The 25871-nt window shown below is 37.0% G+C and overlaps 1 protein-coding gene across 2 annotated transcripts in view; it reads left to right on the top strand.

Annotated features, from left to right (window-relative positions):
- Positions 1-25871, top strand: part of LOC132133577 (sphingomyelin phosphodiesterase 3-like) — a 38273-nt gene that overhangs the window by 6424 nt on the left and 5978 nt on the right. The window contains exons 2-6 of one of the 2 annotated variants that reach the window (XM_059546463.1): positions 7701-7803; positions 9934-11642; positions 20841-20916; positions 24905-25066; positions 25698-25787. In XM_059546463.1, the coding sequence (XP_059402446.1) occupies positions 10233-11642; positions 20841-20916; positions 24905-25066; positions 25698-25787 (1738 nt within the window). In that variant the 5' untranslated portion in view covers positions 7701-7803; positions 9934-10232. The remainder of the gene's footprint in view (positions 1-7700; positions 7804-9933; positions 11643-20840; positions 20917-24904; positions 25067-25697; positions 25788-25871) is intronic. The other variant, XM_059546462.1, reaches the window with a different exon arrangement.

The raw sequence follows: 25871 nt of genomic DNA, 5'->3' as shown, positions 1-25871 counted from the left end.
GCCAGTGATTACCCGGGATATGTGCGTGCTTTCACACACAACCCGTAAAGATCCCGTGACGACACGTGACATCAGGGCGTGACGTGTAATGTACGAGTCGAAAACGTTAGGTACGTTATACTTTCACTCAAGCTAGTAAACGTTCTCAGCGTCAGCGCGGAAAGTGAGGAACAAACTGATCTCTGCTTCATTACAGTTTGCACATATTTTTTTGTTGCGAACATTGATCTTCCTTCAAAACAGCCGCTAAAAGAGTCGCGCGATAACGTGCGTCATCACTAAGACACTGCATTAGATCTGGCTTTTGTTCACACAGCGCTCGTCCCGGGACTGAACCCGGCAATGTTACTAGGTCCCCGACCCGGGTTCAATGCCGGAATCAATCCCGGGAAGTGTTTGCTTTCACACAGAAGGCAACCCGGCAATGTTCCGGCAATTTGCCGGGTCAGACGTGCAGTGTGAAAGGGGCTCAAGTGTCAGATTTGTGCTGTAACTTTTGTGCTTATTTCGTGTTTTTGTTTTTTTGCATCATTTAATAATAATTTTATGAGAATTTATCATTGTTGAACAAAAATTAATTAAAATTTTGGATATATATTGGGCCACATTGTTGTGACATTGTATAATATAATGTGATGATTTATGTGTTTTTATACTAAGGGTGGCTTATACTGTAAATACTTTTTAGGCCACTGTGTGTGTGGTAAAGGCAAGTTAAAGGCAAGCATGTGTGTGTGTGTGTAATTAAGCTTTATGGTTTCCTGCTATTAAAAACCAGTAGTAACTCTACACATTCAAGACATATGAATGTTAATGTGGGCTGCTGCGGTGCCAGTCAGCAGGAGAGGGTGTCATAGGTGCTGATATGCTGTTACAGAACTTGTTATGAGCAGCAGGAAAACCAAAAGGACATGTGCACCTTCTCTGTCCTTCTGGGCAGCCTCTCTCTCTCTTTTCCTGCCACACAGTCATATGACCTACCGCTCACCTCTGTTTACTTTGCCATTTGGGTTTTAGGGCGGTTTCCCTGGCAACTCTGTTCTTGAATGCTTGAGTTCGCTCTGACATAGCTGCCCCCTTTCCTCCCCTCCTGTCCTCTGCTGGCACTCTGGAACTCTGGGCTGCACCTGTCTTGTTCTGTTCATCTGCTGTATCTGTGATGTAATAAGACATGAACGATCAAGTGCTCTCAACGAGACACATGAACTTTGACTGTCTGAAACCGCATGATGAACATGATGAACATGATGAACATGAACATGATGAGATATTGAGGAAACACAAAGTAGTTATAGTAGAGTGACCAGACGTCCTGTATTTCAGCTCTATTTTTAGTGTCCCGACTTATTTTGAATAAATCCTGTTTTGTGTCGTATTTCAAAAATTCTCTACGACTGGGTCAGGGTTGCCAGGTCTTTCGAAAAAAAAACTCGCCCAATTGCCACTCAAAGATAGCCCAAAGCTAGCCTAATCCACTGATCTATATATTATCTATTATAGATCAATGTCCCAAACGTATGTTGAGGGGGTCCTCCAGTAAAAAAGTTGCATTCGGTGGGTAAAATACATGTTTTATGGTGGGGTTCCCCTGGTACAATTTGCATTCCAAAGGCTAAATATCACATTATTGGGGTCGCTTCAACCAACGGACATGAAAAACAACTCGCGGCAATGATGTCAAAGTACAGTAGCCCAATTCTACGGGAAAACCGCAGACACTGGACTGGGTGATCAGAGCAAGTAGTAGTAGGCCTAGTGTTCTGTCAAGCAAGAACAAACTAATCAAAGGTAACCAAGCTCGTCGTAGAACAAAATTACTTAATTAACTTGCAGTCTTCAGGATCACACTGAATGACACACATCCGTAAGTGCAGTCCTGGTTCTCCTATAGTTTTCCTTGCACCTGAATTGTCAAATAGGCTACACATAGATTTGTCATTGAGTATTGATTATCGAACTCGTAATCCAAAGGTTGGGAGTTCAAGTCTTGTGCCAGCAGGGATTGTAGGTGGGGGGAGTGAATGTACAACTCTCCCAATACCATGACTGAGGTGCCCTTGAGCAAGGCACCGAACACCAACTGCTCCCAAGGCCCCGCAGCATAAATGGCTGCCCACTGCTCCAGGTGTGTGTTCGAGGTGTGTTTTCCTCTTAGGATGGGTTAAATACAGAGTGTGAATTTACGAGTATGGTCACCATACTTGGCTGTATTCCACATCTCTTTTATTCTTTCATATCGTGGTCATATTGCCCACCCCTTGACCACACATCCAGTATTTTATCATGAGAAATCTGATCACCCTAAATTATAAACCAGTATTTTAAACCAGGCAGATTAGAGTCATGCTATTTTGAGATTATTGTCTTGGCTGATTAACAGCCTGGTGCCTGTTCCAAAATTTACCAACAGCCACATAACTATAGATAGTTCTTCAGAAAATTCCAATATTTTGTATATGTCTTATTTGCTGTTTATAAACAGATATAGATACAGAATTATTTCTGCTTTTTAGATATTATTTTTGTTGTGTTGTTTTGTTTTGTTTCATTTCGTTTCCGTTTTGTTTTTTGTTTTGCTTCGTAGAAGCATGTACCATGGACATCCGGCTATTGGCCAGTATTATATATTTTGTTTCTTTCTTTTTGTAGTTGGCTGGTATCAGAAGCATATAATATCAGGGTATATTCCCCACCCCCCTTTTAAAGTGTTTTTTCCAGGTAACAAAAATTCTGCACTTTTTCCGTGATTGTGGTTTGTTTTGAAGTATTATTTAAGCATATGAAATTCTAGATTTGAGATGTAACTGTTTTTAACCGACCAAAAAATACATATTTAAAATTTTGTTATCAAAATGGTTATTAATCATACAAATGATTGCTACTAGTATCAGTCAGAATGCCATGTCTGTGCTCTGCATTTTGTGGGAAAATACAGGAAGAATAAAGTAAGCAAATGACTCATTTGCATCAAAGCTTATCAACATTTGGATGAGATGTTTGATTGTGGTTTGTTTTCCCTTTCTGTTCATGTTTGGATGATACTGTGTTGACTGTACACTGTATTCAATCTGTCTTCAAAATACCTTTGACCACATTAAATCTACTGGAAAAACTAGAAAAACATCAGTGTAGTCATCCTGAGAAATATAGAGCAAATCAATCCACATCATAGATCTAAAGCCTTTTTCCTTTAGACACTATATAGATTTGAACTTGTGATGTGTTTTTTTGTGTGTGTTTTTTTTTGTGTGTGTGTGTGTGTGTGTGTGTGCGTGCAAACATGTATTTTAATTTCATTTTCTCTCACGTCTGCTTTCAAAGGCAGGTCAGGGTTTATTGATTTGCAAGTTGTCTTTGTGTTCAGCAACAGAAGTCTGAAAGCAATTTGTATTTTTGTTGGGTCACTTAGGTTCACGCATACAGATGGAAAAAGCAGTCGAGATGTAGAGAGATTTGAGCAGAGGGAGGAGGAGATGCAGGTTAAATGACCACAGAGAAAATGTCATGGAGGAATTATTCCTCTAGTAGACACAGTTTGATATGTATAGTAGTGTAAAGTGTGTAGCAGAGTATTGATCCAGCATGATCTAGATTTGAGAGTATATTTAGAGCAAACACCCTGTAGAGATGGGCCACTGCCCAAGAGCATGATGGGTAATACTGAATCATCATCATAATCCTCTGCCATCATTCCTCAAACTGAAGGATCTTTTCATATCAGCTTTATTCCTTCAAATTCAAAACATACAATGGGGTCTGCATGAGATTTTTCCGCATTTTTTCAAATTTAATTAATTTATAAATATATAATTTTTTATCAACAATTTCAGTGAAAGTTACATTTACAAAATAGTTTGTAAATATTTAATTTGAAATAATCAGTATTGTATTTAAAATGTTTATATTAAAGATTTAAATAAAATATTTAGTCATTTTAATTAGTATTTCGAAACTTGGTGATCCATGTTATCCAGCGTGACTGAAAAATGTTTAAGAAATCTGCTCTGTTGTTCTGACCTTTTGTACGAAGGACTTAACATAAGTCAAAGTCACAAATCTGCTTACATTTTGATTTGTGACCTAGAAATAGGGTATGGTCTTAAATATTTCTTGTTCATTTTAGATCATAAAATATATTTTGTCAGATTTTAGAAATAGAAAAATACATTTTCATTGTGCTGTTAGAGTGTTGGACCCCACTGTACAGTAAGTTCATACCCAAATCACAAGAAATTAACAGTGAGAAAAATCTAGCACAGACATATCTTATAGTACCTTGCCTCTCCTCTGTTATCCCACGCACTTCTTCACTCAAAGACTCACTGTCTATCTTGCCCCTGGATGCCACTCAATCTCACAAACGCCCACACAGTAAAAGCACTCATCACCTTGTGTAACCAGGTGTCAGGAAGTCTGGGTGAGTAATGGTCGATCCCTGATGAATGAAAGTGTTGGCCCAATCAGACTTGAGTTACTGCTTTAATAATATATAAATAAATACTTTTATTCAGTTTTAATTGTAAAAATAAAGAATATATCCATAGCAACATGCTAAAAAACACACACACAAAACACCTACGATGGTGACTTTTGCGCAGTCAAGCACATCTCAATTTTGTCTTTTACTAGTCTAAATTTATTATCACAATTAAACCATAAAACAGTAGGAGGTTTGTTTTTGAAAGATCCCACGGTTGCCAGATAGAGATCACACCTGCAATGATCAATGGCAGAGTATTGAGGATATTGAGGTCATAAAGCTACCATGCAGAGGAAATGCCATTTGATCTGTTGATGGATTAAATTATATCACAAACATTTTACCACTGCAATTAAGCTATATTTGATAGCAGTCAGAGAATACTCAAGAGAGCCAATGTTTCGCCTGGAATTTCCTCGTCTCATTTAATTATTATTATTATTATTATTTTAAACTTTTTCATGTTTACATACAGAATTGGCAATTAAAATAGAACTTTATATGTTTCTTATGAGATGTTTATGTGCATTTCTACTTGAAAAACCTTGTTAAATGTATAAATCCCATTGTCTATTTTTCATGTGCTAAATTCTGCATTTCATTTGTACATGAATATTAATAGTAATTTTTTAAAAATGAACAGAGCATATTTCAAATGGTTAAATCAGATTATTTAAACTAGAATGGAGAATGACCATTTGCTGACAAATCAATATGCTTTACAAATGGGTGAACTCTTTTTGATGGACCATTTGGCAGCGTTATATTTGATAATTAACAAGGCTTATTTTTTTACAGCACAATCTTAGTTGGATAGTATGGCAACTTCTATTTTATTTTATTTTATTTTATGCCTGCATAGCACGGCAATACTAAAATGTGTTTTGGACTTGTACCATGGAAGTAGGTATGTTTTAATTTTTGTTTTTATATAATAATGTCTTTGTGTGTGTGTGTGTGTGTGTGTGTGTGTGTGTGTGTTTCGCATCTTACTAAAGGGGCATTGACCAGACTGATAGACAACTGCAATGCTGTTCATGAGTGAGTGGAGTGTTGCCATGGCAACAAACTCCCTTGAGTGTGCTCAGTTCAGTGTCACCCGCTCGCTCTGGTGCACACACACACACACACAGACACACACACAAACATGCACGTACACACACATACACATTAGTAAAGATTAAGCAAAGCCTGAGTTCTAAAGGAAATTAAAAGATGAGATAAATGAACCTGACATAAAAGTGAAAAAGAAAAGCACCTCAGAGCTTGTGCATATATCACAGTATGTTTTATTGAGCTATCCTTGTTGATTCTATGAAAAAATAAAGTAAAATATCTGTACCAATCATGTTTCTGGCCTTTAAAGTTGAATCTGTTACTTTCGTGCTTTATGGCTATCTCTCTCTTCCTGTGGCTGAAGTTGACGCTTTTTCTTTCTTCCTTTATGGCTATCTCTCTCTTCCTGTGGTCCATTAATAATGAACCAATAGAAAAGTAGCACAGTCCCGCTGATGAGTTTGCATTGATCTCTGAAGCTACCGGATACAAAACCAGCACCTCATGCACACTTATCAGCTTTATCTCACACGCACACACACACACACACACACACAAAGAAACACCAAAACCTGCACCCCCCACCGCCCCACCAAGAATGTCCACACACAAACAAATTAATTAGTGAGCTGACGAAGGCCAACACTAAGACATGCATATATGCACATATGTACAACAGTATTCGTATGCATTCTTAAAGAAATACATCTCTTAAAAAGAAACATTCTCTTAATCATTCTCTTAAACAAAACATTCTTTTGAAGAGACAGTGTAACCGTATCACTTTTATGGTCTTAGTTGTTCTAATTTTATCAACCTTAAGGAGGTCATTTACATATCTCTAAACTAATCTCTAATTTTAATTCCATAGTTTTGGTCTAATACAGTTTTTTTTTTAAATTAGTAATCATTTGACCAAGACATGTTCTTGACAGCTTTTGTAAGTCACTTCAATCAAATACTTAATCAAAAACCATTATTAGCTTCTACAAAACAAATTCTGTTTATAGGTTTAAACTGGCTGGTAAACAGTCACAGTCATTGACGTGACTTTTGTCAGTGTCTCTCTCTTTCCTCATGGGGAAAGTTGTGATCAGTATTGATTTTAAAGTGAAGGATTCGTGTTTAAACAGATCTATAGCTGAGGCTTTCTAAACCAAGTGTTAGCTAACAGACTTCCTGTTGGTCTCCACATTCATTTAGTTTATTGCCTTGATTATCAGCCTTCTGGTCTCTACTGGAGCAATATGGACTCACATAGGAAGGTTATTAAAGGTACACGTAACATTTAAGTGCATACACTTAAAGTAGACACACAGAACAGGGGCCCAGTTGTTGAAAACCACAGTTAGAAGTCTCCTGAACACAACGAGAACTGTTTCAACCAGAGAAAAGGGATTATATCGGCCATAGGGAGGAAACATGAGATCTCAGTAATGTTGTGGTTGTTTTGTTGTTAACTAAAACTTTAAAAATCATTTTTAGGAATTAAAATAAAATTGAAATAAACAATTGTTATTCAAATGTCTAACAGTCCCAGAGAGGCTAATATTACTTACTGCACTTTTAAATGAAACAAAAAGAAATAAATGAAATAAAAGTGAACTAATTTCTCCGGAGCTATTAAATAGCATCTTTGGGCAAAACATTTTTTCCTCTGGGATGGCCCAGACCATCTAACTGGGGACTGATTTACATCTATTTATCTGTCAGTTTCAGTACAGATGTAAGTGTGAATTTGTGGTTAAGTATATGTGTGTTTTACAAAACCATATAGCAGCTCATTTCAGAGGCAAAACGACAGCAGGACAAAGTGGAGGACATTGTTGTTGCACAGATTCCTTTTGCAAGCTTTGTGTGTGTGTGTTTGCTTGTGTGTGACCTGAAAGCTGCTCAACAGTAGGCAAGCTTAACCTAAAGACACGGTTTCTTAACCCCCTCGCACATGTGTGTGTGTGTGCGTGTGGTAATGCGCATGTATACAGCATGCACAGCTGCAAACTACCACACTACACTCTTCCTCTTCCTGTTCTCGTGCACTGACGGCCCTGTCTGTCACTCTATGAGTTGGACGGCTCAAATTTTCCCCAGCAGAACCGTGCTCACAGCATGCTGTCAAAATCAGCCCTCTCAGAAAAAAAGATTCTTTTTTGTTCACTTCTAGGCCACTATGCAGTCGACACAGCAGTCCAGCACAGATTAGGTGGTGGTGATGGATAAAACCCTGGAAATGATTATTCCACAGATTGAGTGTATGTGCAGATGAGGTGAGTGTGGAATCAAAGGGATTATTTGTACGTGAAGCTTTGTGTTATGCATATCTAGGGAAACTGTTTTACTCTTATGGGGTAAAATACAGTCTTATATCTGCGCTTTAGTAGAATTTTTAGAGGACATTATTTGAGAAAGGTCATTCATATGTGTAAATGTGCAATAGTTGTCCTTGCTGATCTACATGAAATGGTATTGACAACCTACTATAATTCTGTAATGTGGTGTATTTCTGAGTGAAACAGTGTATTCAGGGAGAAATTTGTGGGAAGGGACTTGAGTTTATCTACTGGGGATTAATTGGATTGAGATTATTTGAATATGATGTTAAGTCACGACCTGTGAAATTGTCTTTCCTGTTTTTGTTAATTAGTTTCTTGACATCAATGTCAACTGTCAAGCCAGTTATAAAACCACAACGGTAACAAATAGATTTCCTGGTTGTGTCAAAGACTGACCTGTCCACATTGATCTTTGGTAAATCTTTTGATGATTTAGATCAGGGTTTCGAATAGGAGCAACTGCCGCTAAAAAAGTTAACCAGCATCTCAACATAAAAGGACAGCTAAGTCAATGGCTGCTTTTAAAACTAAGTTCAATCAGGACCACTTCCGTCAAGTATATTTCATGACAATTTTATTGCATACAGTTAGTGTTGGCGGTATGGTTATGTTCTGGGCAACACTCCACATGCCTGTCCATGCAGCCATGCTTGGACAGAGTGGGGAGAGCAGCAAGACAAACCCCCCTGGGGTACAGAACAGGACCATTATAAGCATACATAATTAGAATTCACAACTACATGAGTTGTAAACGAAATGTGATAGAGACTGCTTCCATTGAAGAGACTGTAAAGTAAGAACAAAGTTAGATCGGATTACAGGTTCAGTTGGTGTAGTTGGGGTTGGAGGAGGAAGTTAATTGCAGGCATTGATGCGATGGAAGAGTCACTGAAGAATGGGAATTTAAATAGACCGCATGTGATAGGTGTCAAGACTGGATTGGTAAACGTCAGGAACAGCTGACTGTCAGCTGATGCAAGCGTGACTAACGTGGCCTGACTGAACTAACGCGATGGTCAATTTTTATAGCTCTTTAGATTTTTTTGAATCTCTAAAATTATGACATTGTTTTTGAGAAAAAAGTCTTGTTTTTAATTGTCAGGTTTGTTGAAGGTGGTTAAATATCTGATAAGTGGAGGGAAAGTTTTAGGGCTACAAAACCCCCTTGCTGAAGTGGTAAAACAACAACAACAAAAAACATAAAACATTTGTTTTTTAATGTTTTTTTATTTATTTATTTTTTATGTTAAGCTCAATTTAGTCAGTATTTAATAATATTTATAGAAATTATATTTTTATAATTTTGCTATTTAAAATATTTCTATTTTAAATCACACTGAATAAAGGCTCTAAAACAAAAGAACCATAACACCTACGTATCTGAGTTCTTTGTTTAAGAACAAGGCAAGTTTAATTGGTACTTGTGACAAGGACAGATAAGATTTTTCTGTATCACCTTTTTAACTAATCAGTGTAATTGTCTTTCTGTGTGGTTGTAGTCTAATCTTCCTCATCATCTGCTCCATTTGTTTGTAACGGCCTGTTTCTGTATGAACAACTACAAAATCATCACCACTCTGTCATATTTTACAGTATCACCTGTGCAGTGGTAGCTTTTTAAATTATAATTATCCTAATTTATCCTTTGTTAAAGTCAGAAGGTCATTTGGGATAATAAGCCACATCTGGTAGACCCTCTGTCTAAAAAATCCCACTGTGGTTGCACAGATTTGAATAACAACATTTATGAGGTCACTTGTATTCCATACAAGTTTTTATTTTATTTACTAACAACATGCTATTTTAAATGACATATTTTACCAATCCCAATTCAAAAACACACATCTGTGCCACAAATGTGTCTTTTAGTAGCCTACTTACATAGCAGGCTACATTTGGTGACCTGACACTCTGCGTTCTGTGAAAAGCTATTATTTATTCTTCATCATGATTTTCAAAACATTTGAAATTTTACTGGGATCCAATTTGTTGATTGCACATTATCCTCTACTTTCATCTGATTGCCTGTGTATTCTGTTTCCCCCTCCCTTTGCTTGTCTGCAGATTCTGCACTGACAACGCCACCCCTTTCCGTGCCTGAAATATTCTGGATCCCAGGAGGGTTTTTTCGTCATCACCATGATCAGATTCTTCAGGAGACTCTAGCACTGCAGACCATCACCAAGGAGGGAAGAGGCTGGGCACAGAGCCCTGTATATCCCAAATGCAGTCGGACATAGCGAAGGACACATGAACCATGTAGTGTGCCTCTATCTGCCACAGGGGGGAGGGTTAACTTTGTAGTTCTTTTTTGTACAGTTTTTTTTTTTTGGCTGGGAGTTGGTCTACAAGGTGAGCCAGAAATGGTCTTGCACACATCTCCCTACCCTAGTGCCTTCTTCAGTTTTCTGAGCCGTCTGTCTTGGGCCTTTGTTTTCCCTTGCTACTGGCTGTTGGACCGGTTGTTGGCCTCCTGTGTAGCAACATCACTAGAGAAGCGTATACGCTCCCAAGATCCCTGTTCTTTTTTGGCACTTGGGGTCCTGATCTCTACACCACTCTACTTGGTGCTGTTACTGGCATCCTTACCCTTTGCTTTTATTGGCTTCCTCTTGTGGGCCCCACTGCAGACCATCAGGAACCCCTATATCTACTCTCATCAGAAAGCAGACAAGCATGGCGCTGAGCATGGAACATCGGCTGGAACCAGGGCAGCACTTGCGGAGTGGCGTCCACAAGGTCGCAGCTTTTGTTTTGGCAGTGCCAATGTTTGCTTGCTGCCGGACTCACTCGCGCGCTTCAACAACCTTGCGGACACTCAACGCCGAGCTCGTGAAGTGGGCAAGCGAATCCGTAATGGTGCCAGCAGACCCCAGATCAAGATATACATTGACTCGCCCACTAATACATCAATCAGTGCGGCATCCTTCTGCAGTTTGGCCACCCAGGGCTTCCGCCGCACCTCATCTTTGGACCATCGTCCTGAGCCTGTGGTCACCACTGAAACTGAGACTGAGGCCTTAACTGAATGTCCTGTTCACCCCTCAGGAGGTACAGGCTCAGATTGCCCTATCCACAGCACTGGGGCCCAGAATTCCTCAGAGTGTCCCCTCCACCCCAATGGAGAAGAGCATGCTCCTGATTGTGCCGTCCACCAGTTTGCAGACCCACACTCCTCTGTTGATTGTCCAGTACATAGCAACATCATCCAGAACTCAGAACACTGTCCTCTCCATCCTGCTGGAGTGCAAATTAGCATCACCTCTCCTGATTCTGAGCCCACTGAGGCTGAAAAAGGAAACCATCAGAACTGGGATGGGGATATGGGTAGCCTAGAAAGCCGTACGGCCTCCCGGGAATCCCTAGTTCGCTTCCACGCAGCTGATGGAGGCATCTCCCCCAACAACACCCTTTCACAACACCGCACCTCAGTCTTTAAAAGGCCAATTGGGCGCAAACGGCGTCATGGTGATGACAGTTTTGACCATGAGATCTCTGCCTTTTTTCCAGCCAACCTGGACTTCCTTTGTCTACAGGAAGTCTTCGAAAGGCGAGCTGCAGACAGGCTCAGAAGGCAGCTGCAACGCTATTTTCCCTTTGTGCTGAGCGATGTGGGACGCTATGGCTGGAAAGGCTGTTTCTCCCAGTTCAAGTTCTTGAACAGCGGGCTTCTGTTGGCCAGTCGTTACCCTATTTTGGATGCCCATTACGAGTGCTTCCCTAATGGGCGCAGCGAGGATGCTCTGGCTGCTAAAGGAGTTCTTTTTGCCAAGGTGAGCTTGTTATACTCCTTTCTTATGGCTTTATTTAGACTTAGCATGTCAAATTTTAAGCTATTTTTCTTGATTGAAATCCTTACATTTGTTAAATCTAAGATATTGGATTCCTTATGTTTACCTTCTGCTAGTTTATGCTACACCCTTGATGTAAATTGCATGTGAACAAGTTAAGAGTTATTATTTATATTCAACAAGTTCATTCTGATTATTATTGTTTATACCTGGTGTACAACATTTGATGCATGTTCCAGTTCTTGAATTTTCCGTTGCACGTGTCTGGACTTAAAGTTGGACTTCTGGTTTGAGTTTACACAAACAGCCTGAATAATTTACAACTAGCCCTTTGTAGCCTAGAGGGCCTTTTTGAAAAACTCATCTGTCATGCCTTCCGCTCTTTGTTTAAGCATGGCTGGACGTACAGTCCTATTGCATTATGTATTGTCTTAATGAGGCTGTGCACGTATGCTGAGTAGATATTAATGTAAATATCTCTTAAACAATATTGTATGCTCATTTTAGTCTGGATATTGTAAAGAAAGGCTCATTAGTCCTACAGCTTCTGTTGCTAGCATTCTACATAAGATTCATGGTGGTGAATGCGCTAGTAGCTGACGGATTATGAACTAAGGTGGTATTTAATTATGTTATGAAAGTTGTGAAAGTGTTTCCATAGATCTTTATGTGCTCTGGTATTTTTGTTTGGTGAATTGGTGAATTTTTAGCATATGTGACATAGGTTTCATTTGAACCTTTACCTAATTTAAGAGTATAGAACATAACAAGCATTGGGCTTAGCCAAATGTGAACAAGAGATTGTTCTGAATTCTTCATGAATGTACAATGAATTGACCAGTTGAATGCTAGTAGCGCCATGCTAGTTTTCAGTTTAAATTACAATAAATCATTTTGTTTATGCTAGCTATGGACAGCGTATGAACAAAAAGGAAAGTTGTTGTGCTTTGCACTGTTGTTAAAGCATTTTAGTGCTCTGACACGTTACACTTTAATTGCAATAATGTTGCTATTTGCTCACATTAGTAACATGATGCTGCATGCTAAGCACGTGTTAACTAGTGTCTATATTTGTGCTTGATATTAGCTTGTGTTTTTGTTTGTGTAGCCCTCATTTAGAGTGAGCACAGGCTTTTAGGGTTGAGATATCATTACTCTCTCAGCAATGTATCCAATTCTGGCCGCATTCCAGACCTGATCTCTTTTTCCCTCCAAAAGGGCAAGAGGCCAGCCGCCATTGTGTGTCAGACAAAGCTGCCAAATACTAACTCTGAATGTATGTGTGCTAGAGAGAGACCAGCCTGTAAAATATTGAGTACTGTACACAGAGAAACAGAAGGTCAGTGCCTTTGCCCTGTACATGTACTTACTAAATAGATTCTTACTTGAATTGACGTTCAAATTTTTACTGGGGTATACGTTTAACCAACTGATTCTAGAAGTTATTGATGCTTTTTGAATACTCCTCCAAGGTCTTGGCCTCCTTCTTGCTTATCTGTTGAACCACAGAATATGTCTGTCATTCAGTGTAAAATTTTTAGCCAATGAGATTCCACAATGGACGGGGCTACCCAAGCTTCTACATTATGTAGCTAGTACACAGTGTAGGACTAGAAATACGGAAAAGAACTGCTGTGAAAATCCCACATGAGCCTGACAACTGGAGCGAAACCTAAAATAATTAGTTAGTAGAGATTTCACACTTCAGTTCTTTGGCAAAGAAAAAAAAAGTTTAATTAACACACTCAGATGAAACGGGGATGTGGAAGGTCAGTGTCTCTCTATCTGTCTTGTTCGTTTTCTCACACTACCTGTCATGTTATTCACCAAGCACAATAAGGACACCTTTCTGTACTGGAGGAGCTACTTTAAACAAAAGTAGTTTGTGGCTTTAAAAGTTACAATTTCAAAGTAGTTACATTGCAGTTACAATGCTGTTAGCTTCACTACCAGCTACAAAGTAGATTCCCACATGGAAACTATTTAAAGGGTCAGTATCTTTTAAAATAATTATCAGATGATCATTGTTTTTACAAACAGAGCAGTGTTTATCTTGCACAAAACAAAGAAATTCAATTAAACTGTTAAATTAAAAAGATTCATTTACAAAAAAGGCATAATTTTGGAAAGCCAAAAAAACAGTGGAAAATGCAAACACAGCAGAACTACTCTCCCACTACTGAAAACAAAGGTTAGTAATATTGCAACACTGCTTTTCACCCCTGGGCCATTATGGGTAATAAAAGGTCAGCTTCTGATAAATAAATATACAAAGCTTCATCAAATAATTTGTGGTGGAGGAAGGGGTGTAAAATGAACAGGTGAGAGAGGGAGGGATGTGTGTGGAGTGGAAATATTAATTAAAAATGCTTCCCGTAGGACTGAACGGTCCTTTAATTAAGGCCTTTTAGCATGTATGTTCAGGTCTCTTATTATTATTTAAGAACTCTCCATATAAGGAGGGATAATTTTGATCAAATAAATGCTGCCTTGGTGAGCATCTTCTTTCAAAAACTAAAAAAATCCTATCTTGTTGGTCAGATATTGCTTTTATTACTTTCATTGCTCTCCTAAAAAAACTAATAGTACATGTGTCAGCATTCAAAATGCAGAACTAACTTATTCTCCCAGATCATTCATGGAAACTGCTGCAAAATAAATCATAGAAGAGGTTTTTAAAGGTCAAAGTGTTAAAGGTACAGTAGCAAAAGCAGCTTGTTCAAAGGTCAGATGAACATTCGTGAAAAAAGAACGAGATATGAATCCATCATAAATCCATTCTTATGTAATTTGTCACATTCGATTCAATAGGACAATTATATACAAATGGATTTATGAGAGGCATACTTGTAAATTTGTTCTGCTTGTGTATCATGAAAGACGAAAACGGTTGTATAAAACTAAATTACTATTTTTAATGCAAGAAAATGTTATTGTTATTATGCATAGTCTTTAAGAGGGAAATTAAAATACTACAAAATTGCAAAATGTCCCTCTAAATCTTGGAGATTGTATAGTAATCAGTGTTGTCTTTCAGCGGTAAAAGACACTGATCCTCTGCTCCTGCTGTGGTCAGCTCTATTTGCAAAGCTTTGTTAGTGTAAAGTACTAGCCATCTTCAGTTAAAGTCATGTCTTTGCTGTGCGTGTTATCAGATCAGCATTCAAGCTGCCAGTAGGAGTGGATGAGAAGAACCGGAGTAAGTTTATTAGAAAGCCAAGCCTCTCTCTCTCTGTGTGTGTGTGTGTGTGTGATGGACTGACTGAGCCAGCTGACTGTTTCTCCTTTGGGCAAATAATGTTTAACCTTTTAAGAGATCTCACAAGCGGTACATTCCAATTAGCACACTGCTCATTAACACTTATTTGAATGTATGCACACATAATCATACATCACATGCACTTTATCTCAGATAAAACACTGTCCAAGGTCATTTAAAACCCTTGCACTTAATACAGCAGTCAACACCTATCAATTAAATGTAATATTTTTCTATACACATTTCAATACCACAGCAGAACTAATATGATATCTAACATATTATCAGAGGTGGAAAGTAACGAATTACATTTACTCGCGTTACTGTAATTGAGTAGCTTTTTTGTGTACTAATACTTTTTAAAGTAATTTTTAAAATATGTAATTTTACTTTTACTTAAGTATATTTTGTTTAAAGTATTGTACTTCGCTACATTTTAAAACACATTAATTACTGAGTAAAAAAAATAAAATAAATAAATAAATCGCTCCCTGGAAAATACGTCAGTAAATAATGGGCAGGAGGGCAAACTGGCGCTAAAATCACAAGAAAGATGCAGACGGTCAAAACAGGCGTTAGTGGTGCAGACACCGCTGAAAACGAAACCCCGTCATATTCTGAAGTTGAACTCGAAGGGAATGAAGTGAACCCCTGGCCATATGTATGCTCTATTATGCAGTGTAAGCTGTACTTGCCTAGGAAGACCAAACTAGCAGCTTATAAAATCTCGACAAGACATCAACCCTTCGCTAGCCTAGAAATCTAGACGCACCCTAGCGGCAGCAAAATGTATTTCGCAGCCTAGAGTACATCTTGATGTAAGTCTGGCTGGCCAGGCTAACCCTTCGCAAGAATGTAGAGGTAAGTTAAGTAATTGCATCGTTGCATTGGTGGTTAAAATGAAGCTTTGACATTTTAGCAAGAGGTTTTGTACAAATTAGCCAAAAAGACATTTCAAAATCTAAGTTTTGTCCCCCTCACTATTTCCCAATGTCAGATTTTGTTTTGCATTGCCTGCCTATCTCTGCCGATTTCAGAGTCTCCAAATTAATCCATTCTGAAACTTTTAAATGCATATTTAATTTTTTAAAAACAAAATTATAGGCTTAAGTGCAGGTTCCGAAAGTTGGTCGTTTTGTCGCTATGGTTACACACACACACACACGGGCGCGTGCGCGCGCACCGTTGGCTGTGCGCTCAAACTCTTGTCAGTTGTGCAGTTACCCAAAACCTCCTGAATGAAGTTAAAAACCATCATGTCACTGGATGAAATAAAATCGACTAGCAAAGATACAGGAGGCCGCCTTATAAACGAGTGTGTGGAGGATATTGTCATCATTTCGCCTAAGGTTTTGATGGCGTCCTTTTTTTACAAGGAGGGCAACACTACAGTCCAAAAAGTGGCGCTAATGCACATAAAACGGTTTATTTTATGTATGCTTCGGCAGCCGGTGTTTATTTCTTGTATGTAAATGTAACCAACTGTAACATAGTAGGAAAGAAAAACGTGGAAGTAAAATTACTGAAGTAAATACTGATCAGTGTGATAACATATTTTTGGTGGTTTTGTGTGCATTTTGGCGGTTTTTGAACAGTTTTTGGGCTGGAATACATCAGCTGGATCTGCCAAACAGATTTGGACGGTTGATTTTAACGTTACAACGTTAAACAGCAATATTATTCACAGACGCACTTTGTATTTGAGGTAGGAGTAGGATAATTCAGCCGATGAAATGGCAGATTGCTGGTTTTCAGTTTGATCATTAGTTTTATTGTATTTTTAAAAACTGTCAAATTTAGCCCTTCTAAGAAGCAATTTTTTTAATTTTATGTTGTGTAAAACAGGCAAATGATAGCTAATTAGCTAATGTGAATTCAATGTGCCATTGATACGTGTCCATAAACTATGTAGAAGTAACATTAGTAACATTTTCACACAGAGATGAGTATCCTACAATACTTTAAGAGGAAGAGGACAGAGGAGAACGAACTTGTAAGTTGTATGGATAGCTACATGCAGTATATTCTAAAATTCACATAGTAAAAGTACTTTAGATCAGTAAAATCAGGCCAACGGCATGTCATCAGAGTTTGCATTGAAACCAGTTCTGTGTCCTCAAACATGTTACTTTCCTAGACAGGAGATGAAGAGACCACAGAACAGGGAGAGTTAGGTCCAAGTGAGAAACAGGTAATGGGAATATGACAGAATGCTAATTTTTGTAGAATAAAAGAATACATGGGAACTGTGTCCAACTAATTTAACTAGTTGTTGTTATGATTACCTATTTTCTGGACTATAAGTTAACACACACACACATATATATATATATATATATATATATATATATATATATATATATATATATATATATATATATATATACTTTATATTTATTTTCATCAATATTTAATAAATTAGAAAACAAATGTTCATTAGAAATGAGCATTTAATATATATATATATATATATATCCGGGGAATTTCCCCCGAACCCCCCCTGGCATTTACTGTCCCCCCCAGGTTCAAAATCGCTCCTACGCCCCTGGCTATAGGCCTATATATCATCTGCGATAATATAATGTTTTTTGTTTTAATGATGTGCGCGCGCATTTATAGTGCGTTCTTTCACTGTGTGATTCAGTGTCCTAAAATGCATTTAGAATGATCACAAAATTTAAGATATAGGGGCAGAAAATTTTAAAATTTATATAATTTCATATATTAAATCAAAATCACACAAAGAATGCCGTCTTTTCCTCCAAAAATCATCATGAATATATACATACATATATATAACAGTTCAGTAAACATGTTAATTAAGAGACTTGCGTTTTAGACACCATATTACCGTTTTTAGCTCTATTTCTACAACAGAAAATAATTCCAAACACAGCCACCAAAGCACAGTTTTGCGTCTCTGAGCAATGTGACAGTGTTTCGTTCCTGAATGAATCAAACGTTTAAATGATTCGGTTCAATCGCAATGACTCACTTATTAACAGTGACTTGCTGACACATACTGGCCATTTTAATTTCACATTTAAAGTATCTTTTGATTTTTTTTTTAAATAATTAATTTCTTATCATTTCAAATGAGTATTCAACATTTTATGTCTTGTATATCAAAACATTATTCATGCATTTGTAACTGCAGGTTAAATGCATTCTTGTCCTGCACTAAACAGTGTAATACATCTAAATGCCACTTCCAATGAATCTTCTGCATTTCCTCTGCATTAAAAGATGAGTTTGTTGATAATGATTTGCCTGGTAACAGCCCACATTTTTTATTATTCAAAATAACTGATTCCTTTCATTAAAAACAACTAGTTTGAGATTAATAGACCTATCCCAGGGGTGTCAAACTCAGTTCCTGGAGGGCCGTAGCCCTGCAGAGTTTAGTTCTAACCCTGCTCCAGCACACATATCATGTAGTTTTCAAATAAACCTAAATGATTAGATTAGCTTGATCAGGTGTGTTTAATTAGGGTTATATCTAAACTGTGCAGGACTGTGGCCCTCCAGGAACTGAGTTTGACACCCTTGGTCTGTCCCATTTTGACTCCCTCCCACTGTTAAAATGTAACTAAGTAATTTTTACTCTGAGTAAATTTTAAATGAGCTACTTTTTACTTTTACTTGAGTTGATTTTTAGACTGGTACTTTTACTTGTACTTAAGTAAAATTTCATTAATGTAATGGTACTTTTACTTGAGTAGAATATTTTTGTACTCTTTCCACCTCTGCATATTATTTTATATAAATTATTGAATTTTTTTTTATTACAGAAATTATTAAACCACATTAAATATAGTAATGTAAATGACCAAATACAAATGAATGAATAATCTAATTAAAATGTATTTTATTTAAAGCAGGCCCACATTTAAAATTAGACTGCTTTTATGTTGCATAGTAAAGGAATTAAGGGAACAGTTCACTTAAAAATTTTAATTTGCTAAAATAAATGTACTCAACCTCAAGCAATCCAAGTCGTAGATGAGCTTGTTTTTTAATTGCAACAAATTTGGAGAAATGTATCATTATGTCACTTGCTCACCAATGGATCCTCTGCAGTGAATGGGTGCCGTCAGAATGAGGGTCCAAACAGTTGATAAAAATATCATAATAATCCCCAATTAATCTACAAGGCCATCTTTTCATCCATCCAGTTCTCATTTTCTTGTCAATATGTTGTATGATTATTATTTATCAAATAATAAACAGCAAATTCTAATGAACATATATTCATATATTTTTGCCCATGAAGTGTATGCATGCATGCACACATGAGCACTGAAAAACAGTTAGCTGTCATCTAATTGTTGGTACTTGGCGTTACTGATACTGTAGAAATATATAAACATTTCCACCCATCTGAGTTTCTGCCCCCTTTAGTCTGTCAGTGCAAACACACACACTTAGCCAAGCATGGATAAATGTTTGAAATATTCATACACAAGGACACAGAAAGAGAAAATGAGGCTGTAAAGCTGTGAAACAGAGAAAGTCAATGAAGCCGAGTGAGGAAAAAGCTAGTGATGAAATGAAAGAGAAGCCCTGTTTGATCCAATGCACTCATGGTACAGAACACATGGACAGACTCTCATTAGTGTAATTAAATCTACAAATCTCCTCTGGAAAAACAATGAAAATGTATCATCGCATGCTGCTGAAATGTAGAACTTGCATTTTGTGGAGGACTTCAGTATTTGGAAGGAGGTTGAGAAATGTCCAGCCGTACTGTAGCTCTCAGCACTTTGAATGTCCTTGCTGGGAATGAGCCAATGTAAGTCATTTGATTTACACTGAATGAGCCGTCTGGATGAAAAGAGGACAGAGAGATGCCAGTGCTGGAACTAACACGATACACAAAGACAGAATGAAAAAACACACTCACAGCAAACACATATTTTTCAGTCAAATCTTTACTTTCTCTGATCATTTTATTTATCTGTATTGATTAATTGTACAAGCTACTTTTCCCGGTGTTTCCTTAATATTTAGATTTTTTTATATTTCCTTAATATTCTCCTTAATATTTTACATTTTTGCTCTCATTTAATAAATGCTACAGTTAATATAAATAAAAACGTAGATAAACCATATAATTAAATTATAATAAAAATAACTGAATAATAATGTTCAATAAATCAAAATCAACATCCATTGTTCACTGTATAGATATGAACTGAGCTGAATAAAATAAACCTATAGATAGATAGATAGATAGATAGATAGATAGATAGATAGATAGATAGATAGATAGATAGATAGATAGATAGATAGATAGATAGATTTTTTGAGAAAGTAAAAATGCACAAAGTTTCCTGTGAGGGTTAGGGTTAGGTGTAGGGTTGGTGTAGGGCCATAGAATATACAGTTTGTACAGTATAAAAACCATTACGCCTATGGGATGTCCCCACTTTTCACAAAAACAAACGTGTGTGTGTGTGTGTGTGTGTGTGTGTGTGTGTGAGAAAGCAAAAAAAAACACTAGTGCTGACGTTGCAGCATTTTAGGCATGATAAATTAGCTCTCCACTTACTAATCAGTTTGTCTTTTTGAAATATTCAGTCCATCTGCTCACTAATGAGCCGATAAAATGCATGAGCCAGAAAAGAAAAACATTAAGAAATGGGGGAATTTGGTGTGGCTGGATAAAATGATGATATGAGCAGGTGTTTTGAAGTGTGCATGCTCTGACTATTACCTTTTAACACGGTCCCCAGACAAGCCACAGACAGATGAAAGGAATCTAGAGTGTTGTGACAGAAGAAGATGACAGAGGAAAAAGTGCAACAGTGCTCAGGGGTGTTGACGGCACTTCATAACCGATTTTTTATTTCTGGAACACATTTGATGTGGCAAAGATCTCACTCTTCAATCTCTTTTGTCCTCCTGCTCTATTCTCTCAGGTGCAGGTGGGAAGATCTGCTCAGGATCAGCGGATTGTTGGATATATCACTTGTACTCATCTGCATGCTATTGAAGGTAGGTGTCACATATAAACACACAAATAGAGCAGACAGTTGGATATCTCATATCTAGTCATACCTGAAACCAGGATATCAAAGAGACTTAAAGGCTTAAACACCCAAAAATAAAAGTTCTGTGTTGATTTTGAAATTATGATTATTTTTGTACATATAAACTAGAGGTCAATGGTAACCAAAACTGGAGAGACAGACAGCACAACAGTGTGTGTTCGCATATTTTGCTCTCACTGAGATAAAATCATCAAAGCTTCCCTCAAATGCAAGCTGCAATTCACTATTACACACAAAACAATTAATATATATTATACATGGTGTTGTAAGCTCACTGTATATTGCATGAATACACACATCCTGTAAAAGAGCTCTAAATTAATGCACAGATGTTTGAAATATATAAGACCGCACTGTTGAATTTTTAATAACTTTCTAGGCTTTTTTACTCTGTTTATATTAGCTGTTTGATCGGTTACATCAAGGAGCTGTAAAGACCAGTTACATTCACAGTCTGGAAGAATCAAGTTTGTGTTGGAGGCTCGAGGTCTACAGAAGAGATTTTACAAAGCAAAAACAAACACTCACTCTCAGTCTCTGAACGTTTCAGTTTCTGAATGTGCGCGATCTCACAGTCTGAAGCGTCTGTCATAGGAAATCAACATGTGCTGTTGTGAATAATTAAGCGAAGCATCTTCTCATAGGACAGACTCACAGTCTCATGAATAATTATTCATTTGCAAGTCACAACTTTGATTTTAAACACGTGAGACGAAAATGGTGCAATGGTTGCAGTTTTCTCTTACAATGAAAAATTAATGGATGCTAACACTGTCTTCTTTGATGCTCAACATAGACACCTCTGTTAAGATCTCAGAAAATTTAGTTTAGTGTTTCATGATCCTTTAAGGTTGTTTCATGGGTATCTCTACTGACAAAAATTAGACTCTTAATTGTAAAGCAGGACTACAGCTGCCATATTGAGCATTTATTTATTTTCTATATTGAGGGATTCTCCTTCAATCTTATTGTAATTGTTAATTATCACATGAATTACAATTATGCATTTAGCAGACATTTAGCAGACATTTAGCAGACAGCAGCAACTTACAGTGCAAAACTTTGATTACTATTTATTGGCATTTTTACATAAGAAGAAGAAACATATCAGATAATTTATCAAAATAATTTATCTTTTATATAATTAAATCTTTCATAGTAGTAGAATTAATAATATTCATTATTATTATTATTATTATTATTTCTTCTTGTTGATGATGTGGTTGTTGTTGTACACTAACAAATGAAATTATAAACAAACCTTAATCTAATAATAAAGTTTTTTTTTTTTTTTTATAAATGTCATATTATAAATATATGTTTCAATAAACAAACCTTAATTATTATCTGTAGTCATTTTTAATATGAAATAATAGTGTAATTATAAAGCTATTTTTCTAGTGAGGACCACAAGGTTGCGTGGGTTTTTCAGGTTTTATTCCCCAGTGGTGTTGCAGTAGTCAGACTGGCGCGGTGAATCTAAGTGATCCTGACAGGTTTGTCCCGATCCTACTGTTCGTTTTCCGTACATCTGAGTAGATTTCCACATAGAGCGGGGAAACAGTTGTGTGGATGCGAATGTTTGTGTGCAACCTGTAAAAAACCACTCTTCTGTGCTTGTGTCTTGTATCTTGTGTCATGCACGCACACACAGATCACCACTTTACATGCAGGGACTGTGACATCACTGCATGTTGACCCTTGTTTTCTGCTCTGATTAATCAAAGCGTCCCACTCGCCCACAGGGTCCTGGTTCCCATGACGACGAGCTCTCACCGATCCTGGCGTCAGCCCTATTTAAAGCTTGTGGCCTCTAGCGCTCATTTTTTAAGAAGACACTCTTGCTATTCCAGGATCCACCTACGCCTCTGTGTGTCTGCCACCCGTTCTAAATTTAGAGCAGGGGCTATTTCAGGAGGATAAATGAAGCAAGAGGGAATAAGGCAAGAAACAGAAAGATGGCAAGAGAAACCTGATTATGTTGGAGATGATGCTGGACAGGGACTTTCAGGGACACGTGTGGTTCAGTTAATAGAGGAGGCAGCTTTGTCTCTGGATATTGTCAATTGCTTTTTCCCCCTGTCACATTGTGAGTGTGTGTGTGTGTTATAGACTTTGACACTGCAGAGGCAGATTAAAGTTATTCTCCTGACATATGTATGTGAGGTCGTTCACTTGCCTTGGACTTGTGGTTTCTTATGCAGTGTAGAGATTTCAGAGAGACCTAGAGGGAAAAAACAGCTCAGTTTTTGCTATTTTATGGCTAATAGAGTTCTAAATTGATTCATTTAAGTATCACCTTTTCTCAGATTTCTAATTTTCAGGCCTGGAAAAGGTAGGGAATTTTCCAGTTATAGATATATATTCTAATGCAGGGTTTCTGCTGGTTTTATGAAGACAAATTGAAGACTTTTTTTTTTTTTAGATATTTTTTAAAAAAAATTATAAGGAATAGAATGGAACCCAGTACATCAATATGGTCTCTACATGTAAATTTCTTATCAATGATTCAAAGTTTGAAAATACATCTTCCAATTAGTGGTCATTAATGAAAATTATAATGAAAAATGTTTGTCGACTAGGTTTTTTCCCTGACGAAAACGAGACGATGACAAGACAATAATAATGTCATTAAACAATAACTGAGACTAAATTGAACATACAATATCGTTGATGAAAAAACACGAGACTAAAATGTAGTTAAAAGAACAAAAACTTTAGCAAAATCTTTTTATTTTTGTTGAAAAAAACTGGAGCCACATAATTTCAGACTGCTGTACAAGACTCTATAATGCGAGTGTTCATGTTTGCCAGATATCAAGACCTCAAATCCCCCAATTAGAGTTTTTCTGTTAAACGAATACATACTCTGCCAGAATTTTGGCTTTATGCAATCTGGCAAACATTCACACGACCTCTCTCAGCAGAGGCGCCATGATCTGAAAACATCGAAATATAGTGGTGTACTGTACAAGGAAGCTGGAGTTCAGCGATCTCTATTTGAGGTATTCTGCTTAAATGAAAGTATCATTCAGCCAGTCTGTGTTCTGTCATGGATCTCGACTGTATTGTTTGCAATAGTGGTTATGGATTGTAATGTTAATTATGCATCCTCTGTGAAGCAATAAGTCTTTTTTTGACAGTAAATTAGACATTTTTACAAAAGGTTTCTATTTCGAATAAATACTTTTTAGAAGAATCTCAAAAAAACTTTCTTTAAGTAATAATATATTTTTTTATGTTTTTTTTATTTTATCAAATAAATGCAGTCTTGGGGAGCATAAGAGACTTTTGCAATATATTTTGCAATATATAAAATAAATGACTGCAGAATGCCAAGATCAATCAGAAACAATTAATCAAGTAAACAGTAATTGTTTTGCAGTTCCATTTGGTAACACTAGTGAAGCAGAAATTATACAATACACCTTTAAGAGATTTTTTCTTTTACCACCAGCAACACATACAGACTTCTAACTTAATTAAATGTATGAGGGATAGAGTTGAAATGCTGTTCTTTTTCTCTTGTCTCTCTCTCTCTCTCTCTCTCTCTCTCTCGCTCTCTCTTTCTCTTCTACACCTGCCTCTTACCAGCTCCACCAAAGCAGAGGGGAGATGTTACAGATGATCTCCTCGTTTCCTTTTCTTCACTGCTCTTTCGCACTCTTCCTGACTCTGTTTTCCCACCCTGGCCTCATTAAATCGCTACATCTGCCTTAACCACCTCAGACCGAGTCGTAAAAATGTAATAAACTGGAGGCGCCTTAGTGCGATGCTATTTCATAACATTTCACCGAAATCGAAAGATTTGTTTTGCACAATGCGATCAATATGGACTTTATTGAATAAAACCCTCCATAAAATGAAATCCAGGGTTTTCTTACATTTCAGATCTTAGGTATTGTTTGTGTAAATCTGTCTTCCTCTCTCAGGTGATTCATCGGTGCGCTGCGAGCAGTTGGATATGCTGCTGGAGTGGGGTGCAGAGTTCAAGAGGGCCACCTCGGGACCCATGGACGAGGAGAAGGTTCTGGAAGATCAGGTGGCCTTCGACGTCATCCTCGGAGATCTTAACTTTGACAACTGCTCTTCAGGTGCAAACATTATCAAATGGAAATTTTATTCTAAAACAATAAACATCTAAATTGATTATACATTTATGTACTAATAATAAGCATATTTAACAGCTGCGTTAAACATATGTTAGCATCTTTAAACCCATTCCATGATATTTCCCCCCCAAAATACTCTTGTCTTAAAACATGACTAACAACAATTCCAATTTTACTTGGTCCATTTCTTTATAAAATCGCGGCAAAATCATTGATACTAATGAAAAAAAAAATTATTATAAATATTGTTGTTGTTATTATTGGTATTGCTATTGTAATTATTTTTAGTATTTTTAAATTAAAATGTTGTGTGGGGGGGGGGGGATGCCAGAAACTGTATTAATATTATTTTTATTAATAATAATAATAATTATAATAATAAATATTAATTGCATTTAATTAATTAATACAATTTTTTACTACTTTTAATAATAACAAGAGTTTACTCTTTCACAATTATTATTATTATTATTATTATTATTATTTTATGTATATTTTATAGCTAGAACTATCATTCTATAATACTGCTAATATTAATCAGCTTGTTATGACCAGAAGGAGGCAATGTAACCTTTTCTGAACGACTCTTTCTCACACGGTTTCTGTCATTCAGAGGATAAGCTGGAACAGCAGCATGGCCTCTTCACTCATTATAAAGACCCCTGTCGTCTTGGTCCTGGAGAAGACAAACCATGGGCTTTGGGTGAGTTTAGTAAAATAAGTTCTACAGACAATGCCATTAAAGCTGGGGTGTTGTGGGTTAGTGGATAGAGATCTGTACTTGTGG

This window comes from Carassius carassius, chromosome 50, assembly GCF_963082965.1.
Source record: "Carassius carassius chromosome 50, fCarCar2.1, whole genome shotgun sequence".
NCBI classification, from domain to species: Eukaryota; Metazoa; Chordata; class Actinopteri; order Cypriniformes; family Cyprinidae; genus Carassius; species Carassius carassius.
Note: the sequence above shows the minus strand (reverse complement) of the source record. Positions and strands in the feature narration are given on the sequence as shown.